This window comes from Mastigoproctus giganteus, chromosome 11 (genome assembly GCF_048544385.1).
Source record: "Mastigoproctus giganteus isolate SK-2022 chromosome 11, ASM4854438v1, whole genome shotgun sequence".
In the NCBI taxonomy this organism is placed as follows: Eukaryota; Metazoa; Arthropoda; class Arachnida; order Uropygi; family Thelyphonidae; genus Mastigoproctus; species Mastigoproctus giganteus.
Genome location: NC_143585.1, coordinates 142,743,990 through 142,771,977, shown reverse-complemented (window position 1 = coordinate 142,771,977; position 27,988 = coordinate 142,743,990). Strand labels below are relative to the sequence as shown.

Here is a 27,988-nt window from a genome sequence, read left to right as displayed (position 1 = left end):
ATGCTGCAATTTGCAGAACTTAAACCTTTCTTGGTAACAGCACCCCTTTGTTCGGTTCACCAATCTCGTTGCCCTTCTCTGTACTCGTACCAGCAGCTCTACATCCTTCCTAAAATGAGGCCTCCAGACCTGTATGCAGTACTCAAGGTGTGGCTTGACCATTGCCTCATATAAGGACACAACAGCTCCTGATCCCTGCTAGCAAAATGCCTGTATATCATTGACAAGACCCCATGAGCTACTCTTGCTGCCTGTCTGTACTGCTCAGAAACTTCATATCTGATTGCACAATTACCACCAGGCCTTTTCCATTTTCCACTACCCTGAGTGTAGTACTGCACTCATACATACATACATGATGAGTCAGAACAAAGATTATAAATTTGCCTTTCTCAGATTGCTAACATCATGCTGAGAAAGGCATCTCTAATTTGGTTTTCATAGCCTATTGTTCTCTGTACCCCCCCTTCAATGTTCCATTATTTCCTACTTAATTTTATTAAAAAAACCAGTTCAATAATTCCCTTATTTGTTTTTAAAGCAACCATACTAATTCTTTTTTTTTTTTTTTTTCCTTTGTTGCCCATGAATAGTTTTGAACCCAGGCCTTTCCACCACCACCTTTAAGTATCAAGAAAACATCTGTTTTCTTGATACTCAAATAAAATGTTGATTATTTCCACCTTGATAGTGTGTTTTATTTATATTTTTTTGTGTTTTGCAGAAAGATGTTTATCTGTATTATGGCTTGACCAATTTCCATCAAAATCATCGAAGGTATGTTAGATCAAGAAATGACTGGCAACTCCTAGGTAATGTCCATAGTGAAACAGCTGTTAGAAACTGTGAACCTTTTGATTATGGTCGTAATGGAACTCAGAAGCTTCCAATAGCACCTTGTGGAGCAATTGCAAATAGCTTATTTAATGGTAAGATATAAAGCATCTAATATGAAAATTTTAGAAATACAATGTCTGATCTAAATAATATCTGGACATCTACAATGTAGTGATAATAAGCTTACTGACATGGTAGGAATTTAACCTTCAAAATAGTGTTCTTCTGAAGGGAACACTTAGCCAAATGATTTTTCCCACTCTAACAAGTACATTTCTAGAAAGGCAATTCCAAAATTGGCTGACAGTAGACATAAAACAGCTGTCATATGGCTGTCTTGTTTGCACATCACTGATTTGAAATCTTTTCAAATTTTTTTTTTTTTAGTCTAGAAAATAAAAAAAAACTTTAAAGTACATTCAAGACTTAAAAATCATAAAAGTAATTTAAATACATGTAACAAAAATAGTAATAAGAAAGAGGCAAAACCAGATCAAAAATAAATTATAAATTTTTTGATAAGTTTATTGTTTATTTCATTCAGTTCATTTTATTAAAAATCTTATAATAAAAATATCTCTCTATACATTAAAAAGGTTTTCCTCCTAGTGATATTTATTCGAGCCAATTACGTCACTACAATGCAATTAATTATTGAGAACTGCCTCCATAACATTCACCAACCTAGTGCTTGTGCTTCCCTGTCTAACATTTGATGTTCCATTGTAACGTAATTAATGATATTATATACAGTATTTGTAAATAGTTTAGTATTTTTTAAATAATGTAGTATTTTGTAAATATTTTAAATATTTGTATAGTTTGTAAATATTTTAGTTAAATATTTTAGTCCTGCTCTTTTGGATGCAACAATATTCCTCATGCTGTTATTTGGTTTTTTTCTAAGGAGCATTAGCAACTAAGGCCATATTGCTCGGGGGATATGCGGTGGTCGTTCCCTGACCTTTCCGCATCCTCCATATTTGGTGGTCATGGGCTCGAACCCTGGTCTAATCAAGAAGCATGTGCTATGCACTGCTGCTCCTGCCCACCTGGCTACGGAGGCATCCTTCCTCATGCATTATGGAACCCGAAGCAAAAGGCCTTTTCATAAGTGACCTATGTAAATGCAGGTAAATAATTACATAGTGGTATTTATTCGACCTTGAGAATGCTGAGCACTGCAAATGCACAGGTAAATAATTACATAGGTTATTTCCTGATTAGATATCAATCAGTGCGTATTGACAGGTGTGTCTTTTATGTAGAAAAGCATTAGCATTAGCAGAGGCATACGATGCAAGAAAGCAAGCTTATGCAGCATCAGCCAAAAAAAAAAAGAAACACTCCCATTTCATCCCTCTGTTTGTTCCAAATACCTGTCCAGTTCATCCTTAAATTTATTTAGGCTATCAACTTCCACAACAAAAGATGGAAGTCTGTTCCACCAATCAACTACCTGCTGGCTAAAGGCAAACTTCCACACATCTATCCTACAACTGTCTTTCCTCAATTTGAATTTATGCCCTCTCAGATGATTATTCTGAGCAAGAGAAAGAATCCCATCAGCATTGAGCATGCTCAAACCATTTAAGGCTTTATACACCTCAATCAGATCACCTTGCAGGTGCCTAGTCTCCAGACACAGTAATCTGCAAAACTTAAGCCTTTCTTCATAAGAGCAACCTTTGTTCCATTCACTAATCTTGTTGCCCTTCTCTGTACTTGTTCCAACAGCTCTACATCCTTCTTAAAATAAGGCGTCCACACCGTATACAGTACTCAAGGTGTGGCCTAAGCATTGCATTATACTAGGGGATAATCACCTCCTTATCCCTGCTATCAAAATTCCTGTATATCATTGACAAGGCACCATGAGCTACTCTTGCAGACCGTCTGCACTGCTCAGAAAACTTCAGATCTGCCTGCACAATTATCCCAAGGTCCTTTTCATTCTCTACCACTGTCAGTGTAGTACCACAGAGTTGATACGTTATTCTGGGGGTACTGCTTCCCATATGTAATACTTTGCATTTGTCAATGTTGATCTTCATTTGCCACCTCTCAACCCATCTGCTCAACTTTTCTAGATCCTGTTGCAGCAGCATACTGTCATTAGTGTCCTTAACAATCTTGCCAACCTTCGTATCATCTGCAAACTTGGACATTAAGTCTGATATAACATCATCAATATCATTTATAAATACAGAAAACAACAATGGACCCAAAACTGAACCCTGAGGGACTTCACTAATAACATTAGTCCACGAAGAGCAGTGTCCTTTGGTGCAGCAGTCTTCCATGTGCAACAGTATCAAAAGCCTTTCTAAGATTCAAATATATGATAACAAAGTTATTCCCTGCATCCAGTTCCTTTGTGACCACATCATAGTATCCAATCAGATTGGTCAGACAAGACTTCCCCTTAACAAAACCATGCTGTGTCCGAGCTATCCCATTCACTCTGGGTGCCTTTTTTTATGTTTATCTTCAACAAATTTCTCCTGCACTTTACTCTCAGTTATAACAAGATTATCTAGCTCGCTGCCAGAGTTTAATACACCTGTGGCATTCCCCTCCCTGAATAACTACTCATGTGTGAATGTAGATGCAAAATACTCATTTAGTTTATTAGCCACCTGAGCAGGATCATCAACAGTTGAACCATCAATATCCAGTGGACCAATCTGATTCATCCCTTTCCTTCTAGAGTTTACATAGGTACAGAACTCTTTGCTGTTTTTCTTTGCATGCTTTGCCAAAGATTTCTCATAATCTGCCTTTGCCTGCCTAATCTCCTTTGTGACTTGATTAAGACCATCTTATATCTATCATAGGCTTCCATGTCACCCATGAATTTATATGTATCCCATGCATTTTTCTTCTCTGCCACATGTCTCATTAGTTCATCTGACACCCATTTATGTTTTCCAGCCTAGCAGCTGCTAATCTTTGGATACATTGGCAACCAAGCAATGTATCATCACTTAAACAGAGGTAGGTTTTGATTAATATCATCTTTTGATTAATAATAAAAGCCGTGAAAAAGCCGTGAATTAGGGTTGAAATTGAAAGTGTCTGCAATTCTGCCCAGACACGATAGGAGGGAGTATATGACGAGAGCCCTGTCAATCAATTCGGCCCTGGAAAGATTGTGCAGGGCTCAAGGGGTAGAATTTTTTTCAGCCTGGTCTGTACTTGTTAACAGGAGAGACTGCTTCTACAGGGATGGGATACACTTAAATAGAAAGGGTGCAAGAATGTTTGCTGATGCTATCGAGGCAATGTTAGGTGGGTCGGAAAACTGCTAGATTGGGGGGATACAAGGACTAATAGATTAACAGTAGCCACTGGCAGAGGTGAAAGTGATTCTTGCACTGCTTCTATTGGAATGAGCCGCAGCCTGGAAAATAAGATGCAGGATATTTCAGAGACTGCTGGGAATCATTGGGGTACAAGTAAACACATGGGTTGTGTTAGGGTAGCTAAGAAAAAGAACAGGTGCATGTATACTTGTGTGTACACCAATGCTAGGAGTTTAGTAAATAAATTTGATGAATTTGAGGTATTGCTCAAAACATCAAAGGCAGATATTGTGGGGATTTCAGAGACGTGGTGTCACACAGATATAAGAAATGCAGAACTGGAATTTGGGGAGTACAATGTCTACAGAAAGGATAGACAGGATAGGAAGGGAGGAGGGGTTATGCTATTAGTTAAAAAACACATAAAATCCAAGGAAGTGAAGCCAGTCGACATCGCTGGACAGTGCAGTGTCGAGTCAGTTTGGTGTGACATAAGCATTGGGAGATCAAAATTGAGAGTAGGAGTGTGCTATAGGCCTAATGACTCTGATGAGTATAATAAGAAACTGTTCGGAGAAATAGAGTGGGCCAGTAAATCAGAGAGTCTTATAATGGGGGATTTTAATTTCCCAGATATTGACTGGAATTTGGGGGCTGGTCACTCACACAGTAGCAAGGCTTTTGTGGATTTATTGGATGATTGTTTTCTACATCAGCATGTTCGGGAGGCAACTAGAGGGAGTAATACTCTTGATTTGATTATCAGTAGTGATTCTTCATGCATTAAGAATCTGCAGATAAATGAACCACTTGGTGGCAGTGATCACAGTGTGCTGAAGTGGGAGTTACTCAAAGAGGTAACTACCATTAGGGGTAAAGGGAAGGGATATTGCTTTCGTAAAGGCGACTACAATGGACTGAGACAGTATTTAAATTCTATACAGTGGGATCAACTGATGATATTGCCAACAGCAAATTCAAAATGGGAAGCATTCAAAGAACTTATCGTGGAAGCTACTAGGCTTTACATACCAACTAAGAAATATTGTTCAAGGTTTAGGCCTAAATGGTTGTCAGATGAACTAATGAGGCATATGGCAGAGAAGAAAAATGCATGGGATACATACAAATTAACACGTGACACGGACGCCTATGATAGATACAAGTTGATCTGTAACCAAGTTACAAAGGAGGTTAGGCAGGCGAAGGCAGATTACGAGAGATCCTTGGCAAGGGATGCGAAGAAAAACAGCAAAGAGTTCTTTACTTATGTAAACTCTAGAAGGAAGGGGATGAATCAGATTGGTCCACTTGAGATCGATGGGTCAACTGTTGATGACCCTGCTCGGGTAGCTAACAAACTAAATGAATATTTTGCATCGACATTCACACATGAGGAGTTATTCAGCGAGGGGAATGCCAGAGGTGTATTCAACTCTAGCAGTAAGTTAGAGAATCTTGTAATAACTGAGAGCAAAGTGGAGGAGAAATTGTTGAAGATAAACACAAGAAAGGCACTTGGGGTGGATGGGATCTATCCAGTTATATTAAAGGAGGCAGCAAAGGAGGTAAGCAAACCCTTAGCCATAATTATGAGAGCTTCCTTGGACCCAGGGGAGGTACCCATTGACTGGAGATGTGCAAATGTGACCCCAATTCACAAAGGGGGATCAAAGGCTGACACAAGTAATTATAGACCTGTGAGTTTAACTTCTGTTCCCGGAAAATTAATGGAGGCACTGGTGAAAGAAGCACTGCAGGATCATCTAGACAAGACTTCAGTTATAGCTAGGACACAGCATGGTTTTGTTAAGGGGAAGTCTTGCCTGACCAATTTGATTGGATACTATGATGCAGTCACAAAAGAACTGGATGCTGGGAATAACTTTGATATTATATACTTGGATCTTAGAAAGGCTTTTGATACTGTTGCACATGGAAGACTGCTGCACAAATTGGAGCAGTGTGGCATTGGAGGCAAGTTGCTGCTATGGATAAAGGGGTGGTTGAGGGGGAGAAGACAGAGAGTGGTAATCAATGGACACTGCTCATCGTGGACTAATGTTATTAGTGGAGTCCCTCAGGGTTTAGTATTGGGGCCTTTATTGTTTTCTGTATTTATAAATGATATTGATGATGGTATATCAGGCTTAATGTCCAAGTTTGCAGACGATACGAAGGTTGGCAGGGTTGTCAAGGACACTACTGACACTATGCTGCTGCAACAGGATTTGGAAAGGTTGAGCAGATGGGCTTCGAGGTGGCAAATGAAGTTTAACATTGACAAATGTAAAGTACTACATATGGGAAACAGCAACCCCAGAGCAACGTATCAACTCTGTGGTACTACACTGACAGTGGTAGAGAATGAAAGGGACCTGGGGGTGGTGGTGCAGGCAGATATGAAGTTCTCTGAGCAGTGCAGACGAGCTGCAAGAGTAGCTCATGGTGTATTGTCAATGATATATAGGAATTTTTCTAGCAGGGATAAGGAGGTGATTATTCCCTTGTATAAGGCAATGGTCAGGCCACACCTAGAGTACTGTATACAGGCCTGGAGGCCTCATTTCAGGAAGGATGTAGAGCTGCTGGAACGAGTACAGAGAAGGGTAACTAGATTGGTGAATGGGACAAAGGGGTTCTCTTACGAAGAAAGGCTTAAGTTTTGCAAATTACAGTGTCTGGAAACTAGGCACCAGCGGGGTGATCTGATAGAGGTGTACAAAGCCTTGAATGGTTTGAGCATGCTCAATGCTGATGGGATTCTTCCTCTAGCTCAGAAAAATCACCTGAGAGGGCATAAATTCAAATTGAGGAAAGACAGATGTAGGATAGATGTGCGGAAATTTGCCTTTAGCCAGCGGGTGGTTGGTGGGTGGAACAGACTTCCATCCCTTGTCGTGGAAGTTGATAGCCTAAATAAGTTTAAGGCTCAGCTGGACAGGTATTTCGAACGAACAGAGGGGTGAAGTGGAAGTGGTTATTTTTATTTATTTATGTTACTTTTTTTTTTTTTTTTTTTTTTTTTTTTTTTGGCTGATGCTGCATAAGCTTGCTTTCTTGCATCAAATGCCTCTACTAATGCTAATGCTAATGCTAATCTTGGAAAAACTTCCTTCAGCACTGGCCACTGGTACTGGCAATGTTACAAGAATTCTCAGAGCCATAATAATATTTCCTAATGATTCCATACGATTGTTTGAGAACATGAATTTCAAGACTTCAGTGGGAATAACTTCCTTCAAAATGGTTTCTCAGTTATTTTAATTGATCAGAAATGACTTTCTGATCACCATCTGTATGCAGAATTTCTAAATCCATATTCAGATTGATTAGCTATGTATGCTTCATGGTCAATGCAGTCCTCCATCATTAGCAATAGTAGAGGCATAAGAAGCAACAAAACAAACTTATATAGCATCAGCCAAAAAAAAAAAAAAAACATCTTCCCATTTCACCCATCCATTCACTCCAAATGCTTGTCTAATTCTGCCTTAAACTTACTTAAGTTGTCGACCTCCACTACGACTTATGGAAGTTTGTTCCAACTATCAACCACCTGCTGGCTAAAGTCAAATTTCTGCACATTTATTCTACAATTGTTTTTCCTCAGTTTGAATTTATGTCCCCTCAGATGAGTAATCTGAGCAAGAGGAAGAATCCCATCAACATCGAGCTTGCTCAAACCATTCAAGGTCTTATACACCTCTATCAGATCAACTTGTAGGTGCCTAGTGTACAGACGCTGCAATTTTCAGAACTTAAGCCTTTCTTAGTAAGAACAACACTTTCTTCCATTCACCAATCTTGTTGCCCTTCTCTGTATTCATTCCAGAAGCTCTACATCCTTCTTAAAATGAGACCTCCAGATCTGTATGCAATACTCAAGGTGTGGCCGGACCATTGCCTTATACAAGGTGAAAATCACCTCCTTATCCCTGCTACCAAATTCCTGTATATCATTGACACAACACCATGAGCTACTTTTGCAGCCTGTCTGCACAGCTCAGAGAATGTCATATCTGATTACACAATTATCCCCAGGTCCTTTTCGTTCTCCACTACCCTGAGTGTAATACTAAAGAGTTGGTGTGTTACTGTGGGGTTACTGCTACCCATATGCAGTACTTTGCATTTGTCAATGTTAAACTTCAGTTGCCACCTCTCAGCCCAGACGCCTCCGTAGCCAGGTGGGAAGGAGCAACAGTGCGTAGCACACGTTTTCTTGATTAGACCAGGGTTCGAGCCCATCACCACCAAATACGGAGGATGCAGAAAGGTCAGGGAATGACCACCGCATATTCCCGGAGCAATATGGCCTTAGTTGCTAATGCTCCTAAAAACCAAACAACAAACAAACTCTCAACCCATCTGCTCAACTTTTCCTAGATCCTAATGCAGTGGTATACTATCATTGCTGTCATTAACAATCCTACCAACCTTCTTTTCCTCTGCAAACTTGGACATCTTCGTGGACAAAGGTTATTAGTGGAGTTCCCCAGGGTTTGGTGCTGGGCCCATTGTTGTTTTGTGTATTCATGAATGATATTGATGAAGGTATATCAGGATTAATGTCCAAGTTTGCAGATGATACAAAGGTTGGCAGGGTTGTTAATGACAGTAAAGGCAGTATGCCACTCCAACTGGATCTAGATAAGTTGGACAAGTGGGCTAAGAAGTGGCAACTAAAGTTTAACATTGACAGATGCAAAGTACTGCATATGGATAGCAATAACCCAAGAGAAGCATACTTACAGTGTGGTACTGCACTCAGGGAAGTAGAAAGTGAAAAAGACCTGGGGGTTATTGTGCAGTCAAATATGAAGTTTGCTGAGAGCAGTGCAGACAGGCCGGCAAGGCAGTCATTGGAGTCTTGTCAATGATATACAGCAGACCCCCATTATAACGCGGTTTGCTTTATGCTGATTCGCTATAACGCTATTCTTATATTATAACCCATATCTGACTATAACGCTGTTACAGATCATTATAAAACGCTCTTTTGCAGATTGCATTTTTGGCATATTTAACGAAATCGTTTCATGTGATGGAGTCGATAGCTTGAAAATGAATGGCAAAACAGCATTAAAACGTTTCCCACGCTCAGTGAAATTTTCTCACACGCTGATTTAATTGCAGTACAGTCACTTGTTCCGAGATCAACATTTTAAAAAATGATCAAGTATATCGCTTGTAATATTTGTGTTATATGCATTTATCTGAAGTCTAGTCATCACTCAGTACAGTATTAGACATCGTGTATAATGGACAGTTTACTTGAACATTGTATCGTAATTAATGCAACCAACGCAGTTACATTTTACAAGAGTTAATAATGGCCAATAAGAATGAAAAAGCAACATCTGATCACAGTACGAAGACTATAAATGTAAGAAAAAGACTGAATTTGAAAATTAAATTAGACATTTTGAAGGGAATCGATTCCCATCAACGACGAACGGATGTGTGCCATAATTTAGGACTTGCAAGTTTAACTGTAAGAACAATTATAAAAAAATAAAGAATTGATTTTAGCAGCTGGAAAGATAGCTGTTCCACTGCAAGCAACTAGGGCTAGGCAGGATTGAAATGGAAAAGACTTTAACTAATTTTATTGAAAATAAAGTTCAATGCAAAGTTCAGTTAAGTTAAATATTATAATAAAAAAATAAAAAAAAAAAAAAAGAGAGAGAGATTAGCCAATATGATGATCTGAAGAAAACTCACCTAAAAAAAAAAAAAAAAAAATGTGGAACCATTTAAAACTGGTAAGGGCTGGTTGAATACATTTAAAATCCAGGGAGAAGCCGCAAGTCCAGATTAAGGAGCCAAAACTTTCAAAAAATAACTTGTTAAAATTATTGAAGAGGTGTATTATGTGTTATACTTCTCAACAAGTTTATAACATAGATGAAGCAGGACTTTTGTGGAAACGAATGCCTAAAAGAAGTTTCCTATTGAAAGAAGCAAAAAACGTGCCAGGTTTCAAAGCGGCGAAGGATCGGGTGACTTTATTGTTGGGTGGTAACACTGCGGGAGATTTAAAATTAATACCTCTTTTAGTTTATATAGAAGAGGGCCAAAGTTCAACCCAAAATCGACACATTTTTCATGATTAAATTCATCAATTAAATTAAATCAATCAAAATCAATTTCGATCAATTAAATTCATGATTTTAATTAGAATTTTAAGTTTAATTTTGATAGTAAATAGTTACCACTGTTATATACGTATGTAATGCAGAATATTTTATATGTACAAATATTTTGACCGACATTTGTCCATCTTTTCACTACCGTTTATTATTGATTAGGAAATATCCTATGGCATCGACTGCAACTTACAAATACATATGTTACCTTATGGGAATGCGGAGCTCGCTTAGTGCGGATTCACTTAGCGCTCTGTTTTTCCGGAACGAATTATCAACGTTAAGCTGGGGTTACCTGTATAGGAATTTTGCTAGCTGTGACAGCGAGGTGATTATCCTGTCGTACAAGGCAATGGTCAGGCCACACCTAGAGTACTGTGCACAGATCTGGAGACCTCATTTCAGGAAGGATGTAGAGTTGCTAGAACGAGTACAAAGAAGGGCAACAAGATTGATGAGGGGAACAAAGGGGTGCTCTTTCCAAGAAAAGCTTAAGTTCTGCAAATTGCAGCACCTGGAGAGTAGGCACTTGTGAGGTGACCTGATTGAGGTGTATAAGGCCTTGAATAGGTTAAGCAAGCTGAATGCTGATGGGATTCTTCCTCTTTCTCAGATTAAGAACCTGAGGGGGAGGCATAGATTCAAATTGAGGAAAGACAGTTGTAGAATAGATGTGCGGAAATTTGCCTTTAGCCAGTGGGTGGTTGATTGGTGGAACAGACTTCCATCTTTTGTCGTAGAAGTTGATATCCTAAATAAATTTAAGGCTGAGCTGGACAGGCATTTGTAACGAATGGAGGGGTGAAATAGGAGGGGTTTTTTTTTTTTTTTTTTGGTTGATACTGCATAAGTTTGCTTTCTTGCATCGTATGCCTCTACTAATGCTAATGCTAATTAACCCTGATATATCTTCATCAATTTTATTGATAAATACAGAAAACAACAAAGAGCCCAACACCGAACCCTGGAGGACTCCACTAATAACATTAGCCCACAAAGAGCAGCGTCCATTGATTACCACTCTCTGTCTTCTCCCACTCAACCATCCCGTTATCCATAGCAGCAACTTCCCCTTAATGCCATACTAGCTTTCATGATATTCTAGCTTTGTCTTGGTGTTCATTATCATTATTATCAGTTTATTATCACTCAACCAAAAGGATGGTTGACTGGGAGAAGTCAGAGAGTGGTAATCAATGGACACTGCTCTTCATGGACTGAAGTCATTAGTGGAGTCCTCCAAGTTTGGTGTTGGGCCCAGTATTGTTTTCTATGTTTATCAATGATATTGATAAAGGTATATCAGTGTTAATGTCTAAGTTTGAGATGATACGAAGGTTAGCAGGGTTGTTAATTGACAGTAATGATAGTATACTACTGCAACAGGATCTAGAAAAGTTGAACAGATGGGCTGAGAGGTGGCAACTGAAATTTAACATTGACAAATGTAAAATACTGCATATGGGCAGCAGTAACCTCAGAGTAACATACCAAGTGTGCGGAACTACACCCAGGGTAGTAGACAATGAAAAGGACCTGGGAGTAATTTAGTCAGATATGAAGTTTTTTGAGCAGTGCAGACAGGCTGCAAAGGTAGCCCATTGTGTCTTATCAATGATATACAGAAAATTTTGCTAGCAGGGATAAGGAGGTGATTGTCCCCTTGTATAAGGCAATAGTCGGGCCACAACTTGAGTACTACATACAGGTCTTGAGGCCTCCATTTAAGAAGGATGCCGAACTTAAGTTCTGCAAATTGCAGCATCTGGAGATTAGGCACCTGTGAGGTTTTTTTTTTTTTTTTTTTTTTTTTTTTTGGTAGTTATTGGCGCATTGGCTTCTGTGGCCATAGTGCACCTCCCAAGGTTTTGGCAGTACTGTGATCCAAGCCCGAGGCGGGATTTGAACCCGCGACCATTGGGTTGCCAGGCAGGCACCTTACCCACCCGGCTGGCCCGGTCGGCACACCTGTGAGGTGATATAATTGAGGTGTATAAGGCCTTGAATGGTTTGAGTAAGTTCAATGCTGATAGGATTCTTTCTCTTGCTCAGATTGCTCACCTGAGGGGACATAAATTCAAATTGAGAAAAGAAAATTGTAGAATAGATGCGCAGAAATTTGCCTTTAGCCAGTGTGTGGTTGATAGATGGAACAAACTTCCATTTGTTGTAGTGGAGGTCGAAACGTAAATAAGTTCAAAGCACTAGACAAGCATTTGGAGTGAATGAAATGGAAATTTTTTTTTTTTTTTATGCTGTATAGAAGCTTGCTTTCTTGCATCATATGCCTCTACTAATGTGAATGCTAATTATATGTTCTCTTTTGGAGCAAATTCTTGTTTGCTCAAATTCAGGTCCAATTTCCAACTGAACTTGGCAAGTATTGCTATGTTTGCCAAATATTGTGAAGTTTGCCAAGCAATAGTAAACTTAGTAATACAAAAAATACTAAAAAAAGTTTGCCAAGCAGTGGCAAACATTTTTTGTATTGTCTAGAATAGTGTTTTTCACCTTTTTTTTGTGTACAGACCATTTTTATATTTGAGAGAAAAGCCATGGAGAATTCTTATATTTAAAATAGATGCCACAAACCACAAAAAATATTAAAATAGCATGCAAATATATTAATAACTATTCTTTGAATACAATAATACGTAGTCATGATTAATCCATGTAGTATACATTAGTTTGCTATATCTGTATTTTCCATCACTGTTAATAGGATTGTTGGCCTTCTTCAAAAAAGATGTTTTATTGTTAAGGCCTGCAGACCACAGTTTGGGAACTCTGGTTTAGAATACATTTAAATTTATCACCTATTCTGCAATTTTTAAGGTTTTTGAATGAACGCAGGGAGACAGCTTGTGGCATATTCAAATTGACCTCTTAGAGGACTTTTCTTGTAATGTGTATTTGCCTAAAAAATGTTATATCAAACAATTAAGGCAGCAGATAAATTTTATTTTATTGTTTTTTTATCAACACCCAAAATTTGGAATGTAATTTCCTATATAGAATTCCTTTTTTAATTCCTATATAGATTTCCTTTTTTAAACTGTTCACTTGTTTCTTGTTGATTGCTTGTTCAAAATTTTACACCTGTTATATCCCTTAAGTCAGCTATGGATAATATCCCTTAAGCCATAGCCTCCATGTCTTGTGACAATACTGCTATTTGTCTTCATCTCACATTGAATTCATAAGATCAGTGGCTCCTTGTGTCACATTTGGTCTTATTCGTGTCATATGGCTCATTGTGCCATATGCTGATCTTGTGGTTCCTTGTGCCACAATTTATATTTCAGACTAGTTCTAATATGTGATGTGATTTATTGTCTGGACATGCTATATGTTCATTTCACTTTAAGACATTATAATTCATATGACTTTGAATCTGTTTATCATCTGTATATAATATAATATTTATGTATGCCAGGCTTTGCCACTTTATAGCTAGGGGCCTCTTGTTAATAAAAATGTAAAAAAAAAAATGAAAAATGTCTTAAGGAGCATCAGAAATGGTTTTTAATCTTCAGTAAACAAGTCATATATAATAGATAGACATGGGTTTATATTATAAACAAGCGAAAAATTGGCATTGAGAACAAACAAATTCTGTTAATGTAAAGAGAGACTACAGATTCTTTCAGGGGATTGGAATCGAAACCACAATATCTGCAGACACATAGGGAAAATGCCTTTACCTTTGTGTCTACAGAAAATGTGGAAAATGCTAATGGAATCCTTCCTTCTGCTCAGGCTACACACACACACACACATTAGGGGGCACATAAATTCAAACTGAGGAAAGATGGTTCCAAGGTAGGTGTGTGAAAATTTGTTTTCAGCAAGTGGATGGTCAGTTGTTTGAACAAACTCCCATCTGGCATTGTAGAGGTAGATAGTCTGAATAAATTCAAGGGAAAAACTAGACAAGCTGTTATTGAAGGGATGGAGAGGTGATATATGAAGTGTTCGCTTTTTTCTTTTTTTTTTTTTGGCGATGCTGTATATTAATATTAATTTTACTCTTATTAGTATTAATAATTTGGCTAATGTACTATTAATACTAATAATACTATACTATTGCTGAATTAGTTGGACAAGTGATGTCCACAGCTCATTGATTTTGGACATGATGAGAAGAGGAGGGCACACATTTGAAAACCATGGGATCACATCAGTTGGGTGTAAGGCAATTCATTGTAAGGCAATGAATTGCCTTACAATGAATAATAGGTGCATGCCTAACCACTCCATGCTACTATTCCTGGAACCATGCAATGATGGTATCTGGAATGGGTCCTTCTGTTTCAGGGCTTTTTTGTGCATTGCATCAAGTCCCATAATAGCTGGAGAATTATTATAGGGGAGTGCATGGTCTCCCCCCACACTTCTAGGTAACTCAATCTTTTATAAAGTAAACAAGACAAACTAACAATGCAATGTATGCAATTTAAAGCCATTATGTATACACAATCTCACAGCCTTTATTTATTTTTTATTATTTTTTTTTGTTTCAAAAATAAACATCCTTTTAACTACCCTCTTCCATAATAACCAAGTTTCTTCTGAGTTACCAACCCTTAACCAGTGGCGTTGAGAGCTGCCACTGGTGATGCTTTGGCAAATGCTTCACTGGGCCTGACTGCCTTTCCCTGTTGACAGTTGGACTCCAGTTTTAAGCCACACCACAATGCCCAGGGAAGCTTCTTACATTTTCACAAATTTACAGAACTGGTCTTAGTTTCGATTTGATAAAAGTGAATGTGGATTACAAGATGAATGAGGCACCTCCGTAGCCAGGTGGGAAGGAGCAGCAGTGCGTAGCACACGCTTCTTGATTAAACCGGGGTTCGAGCCCGTCACCACCAAATACGGAGGATGCGGAAAGGTCAGGGAATGACCACCGCATATCCCCGGAGCAATATGGCCTTAGTTGCTAATGCTCCTAAAAACCAAATAACAAACAAACAAACAACAAGATGAATGCCAGAAGATACATGTTAACCAGCCAGTATCCATTATGATCTACACATTTGGTTTCTGGAATAACCTACTTCCACATGAATTTCCTAAAATTGCAACCTGAAAAAGTAAAATAATTGGAATTAAAGTAATCAAAAGAAAAGTAATTGTTTCCCAATCTAACCTGCCCATGGTACTTTTTTTTATAGGATCTCCCTAAAATAGTAGAATGTGTATTAAAAAACAAAGGTGGTTAATGCACTCTATAAAAAAAGCTGATCACTAAATTATTATTCCCCTCATTTATGGCATTTGCAATTTCAGTCTTGCTATGTCCTATGCCAAATTCTTGAATAGAATTCACTGAATCATGGTATTCACCAAATTGTCTTGCCGGTGAAATACCACCACTTTGCTTATTGGAGGCTTGAAGTGGTGAAACCCATGTTTAGTCTCTAGAGCAAAGTTTCCGGCATCCCCCTCCCCCCATACTTCTCCTTCAATTCATGCATGGTACTAAGTACTATAGGTTTTGATACCTTTCGTGTTTGGGGTTTTCATAAAAAAAAAAAAAAAAAAAAAAACACTGAATTGATGTGAAGACCCAAAGACCAGGCATGGAACCTTCCAAGAAGCACTGACAAAAAGCAGGATCAACATATCCAGTAGTTGTCTTTGGCAATGTTGATGTATCTCTAATTAGCAGTTTTTGTTCCCCATGTGATGCATCATAGACTTCTATTCCTCTTCTCACTTCTACTCAGTGTTGTTGTTGTGTCTTTAATGGTGGTGTGCATAGGTTGATTTGGAAGCTGAAATATCATTCAGTATATTTAAAACAACTCTGATATCTCTGGAGGGCAATATGATAGCTTATTATTGTGTTGAAAATGTCATGAATGCAGTGGTTATCCTGTTTTTGAAAATATGGGTAATACACCAGGATAATGCCCATCCACATACCACGAATATTACCAGAGTGGCTCTTCAAAATATGACTGTTCTGTGAGATTATCAGATCTGCCCTCAGTCTAACCTGTCTAGGGCATGATTGGAAGGCATCTGATCTCAAATTCACTACTTTTGTCTTGCACTTTCAGTCCCTCAACTGAGAGAGCTTGTGGAACAAGCCCAAAATATATAACTGCAAGATGGCATCCAGCACCTCTTGCACCAAGTGCACACCACCAGAGTCAGTGCATGTATTCAAGCATGCGAGGGTTACACCTGATATTAATTTTCAACAGTGGAAATATTGCTCATTGATACCACTTATAACACTTGCTGTAATCATTTGAAAATTGAATCATATATTCCATTATCCCTCTTAGCATTATCGCAACTTTGATCAAAATCAAATCACTCTTGATGTTCCAATTTCCATTAGAATAGATGTCATTATTATTATGTTTATTAGTTAATTTTCTTATTCAATCAAAATAAATATATATATATCTGTGTGTGTGTGTGTGTGTGTGTGTGTGTGTGTGTGTGTGTGTGTGTGTGTGTGTGTGTGTGTGTGTGTGTGTGTGTGTGTGTGTGTGTGTGTGTGTGTGTACAGGTAGTTCTCGACTTTATTGATTTATTGAGTTAATTCGTTCCTGGCACACACTCGTAAAGCAAAAAATTCGTAAAGCAGGAATTTATTTCCCATAGACATAAAGTTAAAAATAAGGGTTACGTTCTCAACAATGAAATTAGTTTTATGTTTAAACAATGATTCATTTATTGAAAGAAATGAAAACATAGCTTGTAAAATAAAGCAAATTATAATAATAGAGAAATTATTTACAACTTACAAATGTTAAAGAATGTTTATTCTTCATCATCATTGACTAAATGCACACTTGTTGATCACTCATTATTGGCTCGGCACTCGTTGGTTTGTTGCACAAGGAGTCGCCAGGTGGGCAGAAGCAACAGTGCGTAGCACACGCTTCTTGATTAGACCGGGGTTCGAGCCTGTGCCCACCAAATACGGAGGATGCGGAAAGGTCAGGAAATGACCACTGCATATCCCCGGAGAAATATGGCCTTAGTTGCTAATGCTCCTAAAAAAAAAAAAACCAGCACAAAGAGTCGTCTTCTTCAGAAATGTTTAAAGAGGCATTTGTTTCCAAGGTAATATTCTCTTTTAATTATAAATTTCACGATTGCATGCATAATCATTTTTTAACAGCACATGCAAATTGTAACTAACACGATTCGTGTGGAGTAACAAGTTTACAAAGTTTAAAAAAAAGGAATGAAGAGTAGATTCTGAAAATTTATTTATGTTTTTTTTATACGATTGAAGATTTCAGTAAAGATGTCACCATAATAACGTAAAAAAACCACACAATTCCAACTATCTGTAATTTCGCAAATGCAAGAATATCGAGTTTACTACCCATTTATAATTGCTTGCAGTAACAGAAAAGCCCAATAAACCAGAAAGTGCAAATTGTTTTTATTGTTTTATGGTCGTGACTTCCAGAAATGTGCTTTAGAAAAATATCACAAAGGCATTTAAAATTGATTCTTATAACGGAACATATGATAATAATGAAAGTGTAGTGCATTTTAATGATTTGAATTGTTAAATAATACAATTTACAAACCACACTCATGACCTTTTATATGGCCTTAAGGTCATGCTCCTGACCTTAAAAATGACATTTTAGAGAGATAAATAGCTTAGTTATACAGCAAAAATTATTCTGAGATCTTGAAACGAATTACCAAAAAACAATGTGTCATTGGGTTCACATTACAATATTTTAATGATATGTGGTGTCTCTGGAACTGATTAATGTCGTAAATCGGGGTAAACTGTATTGTATAGCTACGCACGTGGTTTGGAATGCAGTATTTATGAATGTTTCACTTTCATTTTTTGCAATTAACGTTCATATTTTCGATTTTGTTGATACTTGGGGGGAAAAAAAAACTCGTAAACCTGGGAACTCATAAAGCGAGAACTGCCTGTATATATATCGGTGTGTGTGTGTGTGTGTGTGTGTGTGCTCTGTTATTTTGTTAAATATATATATATATATATATTACTTTATGGGGAAGATTATCATAAAAGACATACCTAGATAAATCTATGGAGAAAGCATGAGTGAAGTATGTTACATATACACATGTAAAACAAACTGGTCTATAATAATTTTTCTATCCCATATCTAAAATATCACTTCAGAAGGTTCATAAATATTATAAATTTCAAAAAACTCCTAATAGAACCTATTGCACTATTTTAGTAATTGTAAAATAGATTCAGAACAGGTCCTAGAGCTACGTATAACTCTGCTTTCTTGGTATATTACAGTCTGAAAAACTTGTATCCACCGGCTAGCAACATATAGTATTATAACCTTTTTATTTATTCTTTAGTATTCCACATTTCTTCACATTCTATCTCACATAATTTTTTTTTCCCATTATCATTTCATATATACATTGCCCCAAATTCATGCATAATGACTTGCAAATTCAGCTTAGGGTCCTGCTATAGGAATGGGCTTGTGATCCAAGGCTTATCTGAGCTTTACCTTATATCTTGCATCAGACTTTCAGCTATCCAATACTATTCACTCATTTCTCCGAAATTGTTAGGACAATCCAAGGAGGAGAAACTACTTCTAAGCATACTACTATATTTTCGCCTTCGTGGAATTCAGGTACTGTCATTCCTACTCCATTATCCATTTACACCACCTTTGCTATCAGCAAGTTTCATTATGCCTGAATTTAATATATAACTTATTGGCTAATTTCCTCCATATCAACACACTTTTCACTATGTCCAACTCACAGGGATTGCCACTTTCCAGTTCTCACTAGAGAACCACACATGCGCCTCCATAGCCAGGTGGGAAGGAGCAGCAGTGCATAGCACACGCTTCTTGATTAGACTGGGGTTCGAGCCCGTTACCATCAAATATGGAGGATACGGAAAGGTCAGGGAATGACCACTGCATATCTCGGAGCAATATGGCCTTAGTTGCTAATGCTCCTAAAAACTAAATAACAAACAGAACCACACATTACACAAAGCTCCATTTCTTTTTTGACTACAGTAAGATCCACTTGTGGTTCTTTTGCTTGGATGTGGTAAGTCTGCTTTTACCACATGATTTATTCTTCCTTTAGTTTTTAACTTTATATCCTTCGTTCTCTGCCAGGTCAATGACATTTAACGTGCGCTCTGCATTATATAAATTCGAAATTTCTTAATTTCTGTTATATATTCTATATAATCCTAAATTCTGTTATTTCTTACATAACCTCAAAATTGATATTGCCTTGCTGCATATTGATCATTACAGAATCACAGAACCCCTTATTATTTTTCAACTCAATTTGGGTGGTCGACCTCAGAAGAAGTCACTGTTGTTATGTTGTTATTTGGTTTTTAGGAGCATTAGCAACTAAGGCCATATTGCTCCGGGATATGCGGTGGTCATTCCCTGACCTTTCCGCATCCTCCGTATTTGGTGGTGACGGGCTCGAACCCCGGTCTAATCAAGAAGCGTGTGCTACGCACTGCTGCTCCTTCCCACCTGGCTACGGAGGCGCCTGAAGAAGTCACCCAAATTATAGGTATACAGTGATAAGTTTTTGTGTTATCCTTGGTGTATATGTAACATACTTCACCCATGTGTTCTCCATAGATTTATCTAGGTATGTCTCTTACGACAATCGTTCCCATAAACTAATACATATATATATAACAAAATAATACATATATACATAACAAAATAATACATATATATATATATATACACACACACACATGTGTGTATATATATATATGACGGTATGTTACATTAATGACTAGCATCACAAATAGAAATATAAACAAAGGATATTTATTAATAGTTAAGGCAAAGCTTAGTAATATTTGTATTACTTTAATTTGTATTAATATTTGTATTTGAATAATAGAGGTGCTCTCAAAATATTCCAAAATGAGCGTTTGCAAACTTTATACAACAGCTTTGGTAAACACGACAATTATAGTTGAAACGTTATCATAAGTCCCCAATTTGCTTCAGTTTATCGTTTTAAATGGAAAACAAATGAAAAGTTCACCAGGTGCAAACTAATATTTAGTTGAACCACCTCTGGCCCTGATACTCTATAAGTAATATGATGGGAAGAACATCCTTCCTCAAGTAAAGCAACAATAGCACTCTTTCTTCGTGGCATCAACTGCATGTAACTTGCCAGAGCCTGCTTATATAGTTAAAAGTAACAGCTGATGCAATACTGTGTCATCACCTACGCATGTCAATCTTATCTGATGCAATCTGTAAGAAATATTGCCATTTCTTACATTAATCAGATGGCAATTACAATTTTAAGGGATGATGCACTTTCTTTGGTAATATTTATGATATGGAAACTATTTTCAACATAATGACCAAGGGAAATAAAAAATGTTTGCCACATAGAAAAATTTGCTATATGGAAGTTCATTAAAGAAAGGTCCAACTGTATATATATATATATATGTATTCAGTGATTATCACCTTACCGGGTTAAAGTAATTTTCATAATCTTATAAAAATTACAATGATTTGATTTGTATTGACAATGTACGCAAGAGGGGAGAGTAATTTCAGGGAAAGACTTCCTCCCACAAAATTTGGAAAAGACTTTTTTGCCATGTACCTACCCTTCAGTTTCAAGCAAGGAACGTTAGAAGAGCTGTTTCTTCTAATATTGAATCCACCCATCCACTCACTCCAAATGTGTGTGTGTGTGTGTGTGTGTGTGTGTGTGTGTGTGTGTGTGTGTGTGTGTGTGTGTGTGTGTGTGTGTGTGTGTAATCCGTTTTCCAGAGACACCATCATATTTTGAAAATATGAAAATATTGTAATGTGAACCCAATAACACATTTTAAGTAGGCACTGGTTAGTAGAATCACCCGCGTTATAAAATCAAATTTCAAAAAATCCAATTCAGATCATTAAAATATGCTACATATTCATCATTATTATATGTTCAGTTATAAAATTTTTGAATCTATTCCCCCTCAGGTTCTTAATCTGAGCAAGAGGAAGAATCCCATCAGCATTCAGCTTGCTCAACCCATTCAAGGCCTTATACACCTCAATCAGATTACCTCACAGGTGCAGGCGTCTCCGTAGCCAGGTGGGCAGGAGCGGCAGTGCGTAGCACACGCTTCTTGATTAGACCCGGGGTTCGAGCCCGTGACCACCAAATATGGAGGATGCAGAAAGGTCAGAGAATGACCACTGCATATCCCCGGAGCAATATGGCCTTAGTTGCTAATGCGCCTATAAACCAAAACAACAACAAAAAACCTCACAGGTGCCTACTCTCCAAGCACTGCAATATGCAGAACTTAAGCCTTTCTTGGTAAGAGCACCCCCTTGTTCCCCTCACCAATCTTGTTGCCCTTCTTTGTATTCATTCTAGCAACTCTACATCCTTCCTAAAATGAGGCCTCCAGACCTGTACACAGTACTTCAGGTGTGGCCTGACCATTGCCTTGTACAACGCAATAATCACCTCCCTGTCTCTGCTATCAAAATTCCTATATATCATTGACAAAGACTCCATGACCTGCCCTGGCACCTGTCTGCACTGCTCAGCAAACGTCATGTTTGACTGCACAATTACCCCCAGGTCTTTTTCACTTTCCACTTCCCTGAGTGTAGTACCATACAGTTGGTACATTTCTCTTGGGTTATATGCAGTACTTTGCATTTGTCAATGTTAAACTCCAGTTGCCACTTCTCAGCCCATTTTCCCAGCTTATATGGATCATGTTGGAGTAGCATACTGTCATTAACAACCCTGCCAACCTTTGTATCATCTGCAAACTTGGACATTAAACCTGATATACCTTCATCAATATCATTGATGAATACACAAAACTACAATTCGAGGATATGCAGTGGTCATTCCCCGACCTTTCTGCATCCTCCGTATTTGGTGGTCACTGGCTCAAACCCCAGTATAATCAAGAAGCATGTGCTACGCACTGCCGCTCCTGCCCACCTGGATACGGAGGCGCCGCCTTTATCCCTTAATGCCATACCTCTCGAATTTGTACAGCAGTCTTCCATGTGTAACTGTATCAGAAGCTTTCCTGAAACCCAAGTATGTGATATCAAAATTATTTTTGACATTCAGTTCCTTTGTGACCACATCATAGTATCCAATCAAATTGGTCAGACAAGACCTCCCTTTAACAAATCCATGCTGTATCGTAACTATTACTGCAGTCTTGCCTAGATTATCCTTGAACTGTTTGAACTGTTTACCTTAAGATATCCTTTTAATCATTTTGAGTACTTCATTTATCATTAAAAAAATTATAAACAAACTTTAGTTTGTGTATAATTTTGTGATTTAATGTTTTTAAAATATTTGCCCTTTTTCTTTTCTAGATACATTTACTTTAGATTACATTCAGGCTGATAAAAATTTAACGGTGAACCTTCTTAGTGATAAGATTGCATGGCCTACAGATAAAAGTACAAAATTTCAGAATCCTCCTGGCAAAAATCTACAAGAAGGTAAAATTTTGGTCTAGACATTGTCATATGATATATATAAGATTTTTATAAATTTATATTCAATAGCCATTTAACATTGAAATTTACAAGTTTTAGCAGTGTTGAAAGGAATATTGATTTATTATTTGCTATTTTCAAATAACACTCTAGTGGCAATGTAGAAACCAGCTGATCTTATATCCCAATATTTGGCCTTTCTATATTCTCTTCTCATATTCTGGCTTGGGAAAACATTTGTGTTTGGTTTCTGAAGTTGCGTAATGTTTCCTGGGAGAATTTGTTGACTTGATAATTAATTGAGCTTTCTAAAGACAAACTACCAAAATGTTTATGACAATCAGGTTAGGCTAAAAGAAAGCATCAAATTATGTTGTTAAAAAAAATGCTCCCTTTTAGTCATTTAATACAGTTTTTTTTTTTTTTTTAACAAGTTAATTACATTATCTTTATTCCATTTATATTTGACCAGAAAGAAAATGGAATTTTTAAAATTTTGAAAGATTTATTGCTATCAAACTATATTTGATATAAAAATAATACCTTGAATAGTGTGAAACAGTAACCTCATAATATCATTTCTTTTATATTTATGTAGATGTGTGTGTGTGTGTGTGTGTGTGTGTGTGTGTGTGTGTGTGTGTGTGTGTGTGTGTGTGTGTGTGTGTGTGTGTGTGTGTGTGTGTGTGTGTGTGTTTCACATAAAACTAGTAACTTACAGATTTTCACTCCCAATCCCTAAAAATAAAATATTCTTTTATTGTTCTCATTAGCAAAGGCACAGGATGCAAGAAAGCAAGCTTATATAGCATCAGCCAAAAAACACACACACACACCCTTCTCATTTCACCCATCCACTCACTTAAATGTTTGTCTAGTTCTGCTTTGAATCTATTTAAGCTATCAACTATAACAACAGATGGAAGTTTGTTCCAGCAATCAACCACCCACTGGCTAAAGGCAAACTTCCACACATCTATCCTACAACTGTCTTTCCTCAATTTGAATTTATGCCTTCTCAGATGATTATTCTGAGCAAGAGGAAGAAACCCATCAGCATTGAACATGCTCAAACCATTCAAAACTTTATAAACCTCAGTCAGATCACTTTGCAGGTGCCTAGCCTCTAAACACTGTAATTTGCAAATCTTAAGCCTTTCTTTGTAAGAGCAACCCTTTATTTCCTTCACTAATCTTGTACTTGTTCTCTGTACTTGTTCCAACAGCTCTACATCCTTCTTAAAATGAGGCATCCAGTCCTGTATACAGTACTCAAGGTGTGCCCTGACCATTGTCTTATACAAGGGGATAATCACCTCCTTGCTAGAAAAATTCCTGTGTATCATTCACAAGACACCATGAGCTACTCTTGCAGACCGTCTACACTGCTCAGAAAACTCCGTATTTGCCTGCACAATTACCCCAGGTCCTTTTCACTCTCTACCACTGTCAGTATATTACCACACAGTGGATATGTTACTCTGGGTTAATGCTTCCCATATGCAGTACTTTAAATTTGTCAGTGTTGAAAACATAACACCTGTTGAGAACATAACCCCTGATTTTAACATTACATCTATGGGGGGAAAATTCCTGCTTTACGAGCATGCACTAGTAACAAATTAACACGTAAAGTTGGGAACTACCTGTACTATATTTTTAATAAATAATGTAGTACTGCATAAATATATAGCATAAAAAATATAATACTGCATAAACATTTTTTATAAGTAAAATATGCTTTCAGAGCTATAATCTCTGTACAGATTTTTTTTTTTTTTTTTTTATGAAAACCTCAAACACAAAAGGTATCAAAACCTATAGTACTTAGTACATGCATGGTTTGAAGAAGATGGGGGGGGGATACTGGAAACTTTGCTCTGGTGATTATTCCCTTGTATAAGGCAATGGTCAGGCCACACCTTGAGTACTGTATACGGGTTTGGAGGCCTCATTTCAAGAAGGATGTAGAGCTGCTGGAACGAGTACAGAGAAGGGCAACAAGATTAGTGAATAGAACAAAGGGTTGCTGTTATGAAGGAAGGCTTAAGTTTTGCAAATTACAGTGTCTGGAGACTAGGCACCGGCGAGGTGATCTGATAGAGGTGTATAAAGCCGTGAATGATTTGAGCATGCTCAATGCTGATGGGATTCTTCCTCTTGCTCAGAATAATCACCTGAGAGGGCATAAATTCAAATTGAGGAAAGACAGATGTAGGATAGATGTGCGGAAATTTGCCTTCAGCCAACAGGTAGTTGGTTGGTGGAACAGACTTCCATCCTTTGTTGTAGAAGTTGATAGCTTAAATAAATTTAAGGCTCAGCTGGACAGGTTTTCAAATGAACGGAGGGGTGAAATGGGAGTGTGTTTTTTTTTTTTTTTTTTTTGGCTGATGCTGCGTAAGCTTGCTTTCTTGCATCATATGCCTCTACTAATGCTAATGGTGACTAAACATGGGTTTCACCACTTCAAGCCTCCAATAAGCAAAGTGGTGCGTTGGATGATGAGTCATCTACCATCTAGTGTTAGTACATATCAGTACTACATTATATAATAGTTTTGTATTATTAGTGCTATATGGTGCAAGGAAGCCTGATGCTTATGCTGCAGCCAAAAAAAAAAAAAAAAAAAATTTTTCCCGAGTTACCCTAAGAGAGAGAGAGAGAGAGAGAGAGAGAGAGAGAGAGAGAGTGTCAAAAGGGAATCACCAAGAAAGAGAAGAATAATGATATCCAGCTCAGGACCCTGGGTGTGCCAAGCCCATACTCACCAGATATGAACCCCTGGGATTAATTAGAATTAGTAGTGGTACTAGTTAGTACTACGATGTGGGTTGAGGGAGAAGTGGGGAGGATGCCAGAAACTTTACTCTGGAGACTAAGCATGGATTTCACTTCAAGTCTCCAATAGGCAAAGTGCTGGTATTGCACCGTTTGATGAGGTCATCTACCAATTAGTTTAGTATTAGTACTAGTAAGTATTAAATTATAGTATTGTATTATTAGTGTTATTTTATATTTGTATTAGTAGTGGTACTACATAGTATTAGTGGCACCTCCGTAGCCAGGTGGGAAGGAGCAGCAGTGCATAGCACACGCTTCTTGATTAGACCGGTGTTCGAGCCCGTCACCACCAAATACGGAGGATGCGGAAAGGTCAGGAAATGACCACCGCATATCCCGGAGCAATATGGCCTTAGTTGCTAATGCTCCTAAAAACCAAATAACAAACAAATAACAAACAAACTTAGTATTAGTACTAGTGAGGATCAAGTAGTACTCAATAGTTTTCAATTTATAAAATTATTTTCCGTGATGCAGCAGACAAGTGAATAAAATTCCTAGAGCAATTGATGTTTGGAAAAGTCGAACATAAATTTTCTAATACAAGCTACAAACTTAAGTAAACTTAACCAGTAAATAAATAGATCATTTCCTTTTATTTTCCTTCTCTAATTTGAAGTAATTAAATTATTTTATAGTATATAACAGAGCTATGGTGCTCAATATATTCTACATTGATATCAATATTTGTAGAAGAATAAGAGAAATTTATCTCAATATGATAGGTAGAACGCTTCCGTATAAAACTCTCCAGAGAAAGGAAAATTGGTTTTCAAAATTTACATTTAACTTTAATTGATTTTTTACTGTAGTCATTTTGTGTTAATCTTTTATTCATTTTAATTTCTGGAGAGTTTCATATGGAAGTGTTCTACGTATCATATTGAGGTAAATTTCTGTTATTCTTGTAAAAATATAAATTATTTTATATGCAAGTGATTTGGCCATATGTTGTTTATTAGCATCTTTGTACTGCAGTAGGCTGTATGAACTTCTCCCAGTAAGTGAGAGAGAGAGAGAGAGAGAGAGAGAGAGAGAGAGATGGTATTCACTGGCCTTTTGGTTTTTTTTGTTTTAATGACATTATGCACTTTGCTAGCTGAAGGAAAATGTACTGTACTGAGCACCAGGGTGTTAACTTTACTAGGGAAAACAGTTAAAATATGTACTACCTAGTGGCACGAGAGCAGAGCCTGATCCTAACTGTAGTTGACCTACAGCCAAAAATAATATGGCGTCCATTGAGAAGAGGCAATCAATTTTATAAGTTAAACAGTAAAATTTGAGTTAAATGAGGGTCAAAGTGGAAGATTTTATGGAATACTCATTAATGAAATGTCTTATAATTAATCATCAAGCATGTACATGACATGACATTACCAATGCAGACAAACGAAAATGGCATTTCAGTGAATTCTGGTACATTCCGAGCCCTGCAGTCAATGAAACATTGATTAAAAAAATTCATTGTACTTTCTTAAAGCTCATGTTTTTACTCTTCTATTCATTAAAGGCACCGAGCATGGAGTTGTACTTTGATTGACTCTTTGGAATGCACTAGGTCATGAAATTCTACAGGCCAAAACTGTCATCAGTACCACACATCAAAGTCATCAGACACTTCACACGAAAAACATACCACATTCTGTACCTCTAGAAGGCATAAGTCTTTCTACAGCTGAGTTTTTGATTGCCAACCAACGTAATACTAAATATTCAAGAATTTAACAAAATCTTTTCATTTGGAGGAGCAGTGGATGATCAGCCAACTGTTCCATATGTAAGAATGGACATCAGAAATATTTGCAAGCAACGTCTTTCATAAAGTTAAAATTTGTTATCCATATTGGGTTTGGCTAGACAATACTCACAAGCATGTTTTGCAAATAGTCAGACCTCCATATAACGAAATCGATCGTTCTCTTGAAAAAATTCGTTATAAAGAAATATGACCTTTTCAATAATGAAAAATACTGTAATTCAAGTCAGAAATACAGCAAAATATGGGCAAATCAGATATCGGCAAATCAGAAATAAGTGTGAATGAAAAATTTTCAAACATTTTAAAACAATTAATTTATTAATACGCACATATTAAGAAGTGATAACTTACATGATGCACCCAATATATTAGTACACTTTTAAGAATTATGTTAGTATGAGTACACTTTTAAGTTATCAACTCTTAAAATATTTGGTTATTTTTTGTTGAACACTGGATTTTACTGTACATCGTTCATAAAAATGCTCACATTTGTTTAAGCACTCAAATATATTTTCTGGCACATTTTCTTCACACTGAAGGCCTTGACACAGTTTCAAATGCTGGCAACATTTCATGTTTGGA

At 37.2% G+C, this 27,988-nt stretch overlaps 1 protein-coding gene across 3 annotated transcripts in view; it reads left to right on the top strand.

The window, feature by feature from the left end:
• The window catches only part of LOC150078487 (cell cycle control protein 50A-like), a 175,220-nt gene that overhangs the window by 96,676 nt on the left and 50,556 nt on the right, over window positions 1-27,988 (top strand). For all 3 annotated transcript variants that reach the window (XM_090385196.1, XM_090385195.1, XM_090385197.1), the window contains 2 exons: window positions 725-929; window positions 22,672-22,800. In XM_090385196.1, the coding sequence (XP_090241322.1) occupies window positions 725-929; window positions 22,672-22,800 (334 nt within the window). The remainder of the gene's footprint in view (window positions 1-724; window positions 930-22,671; window positions 22,801-27,988) is intronic.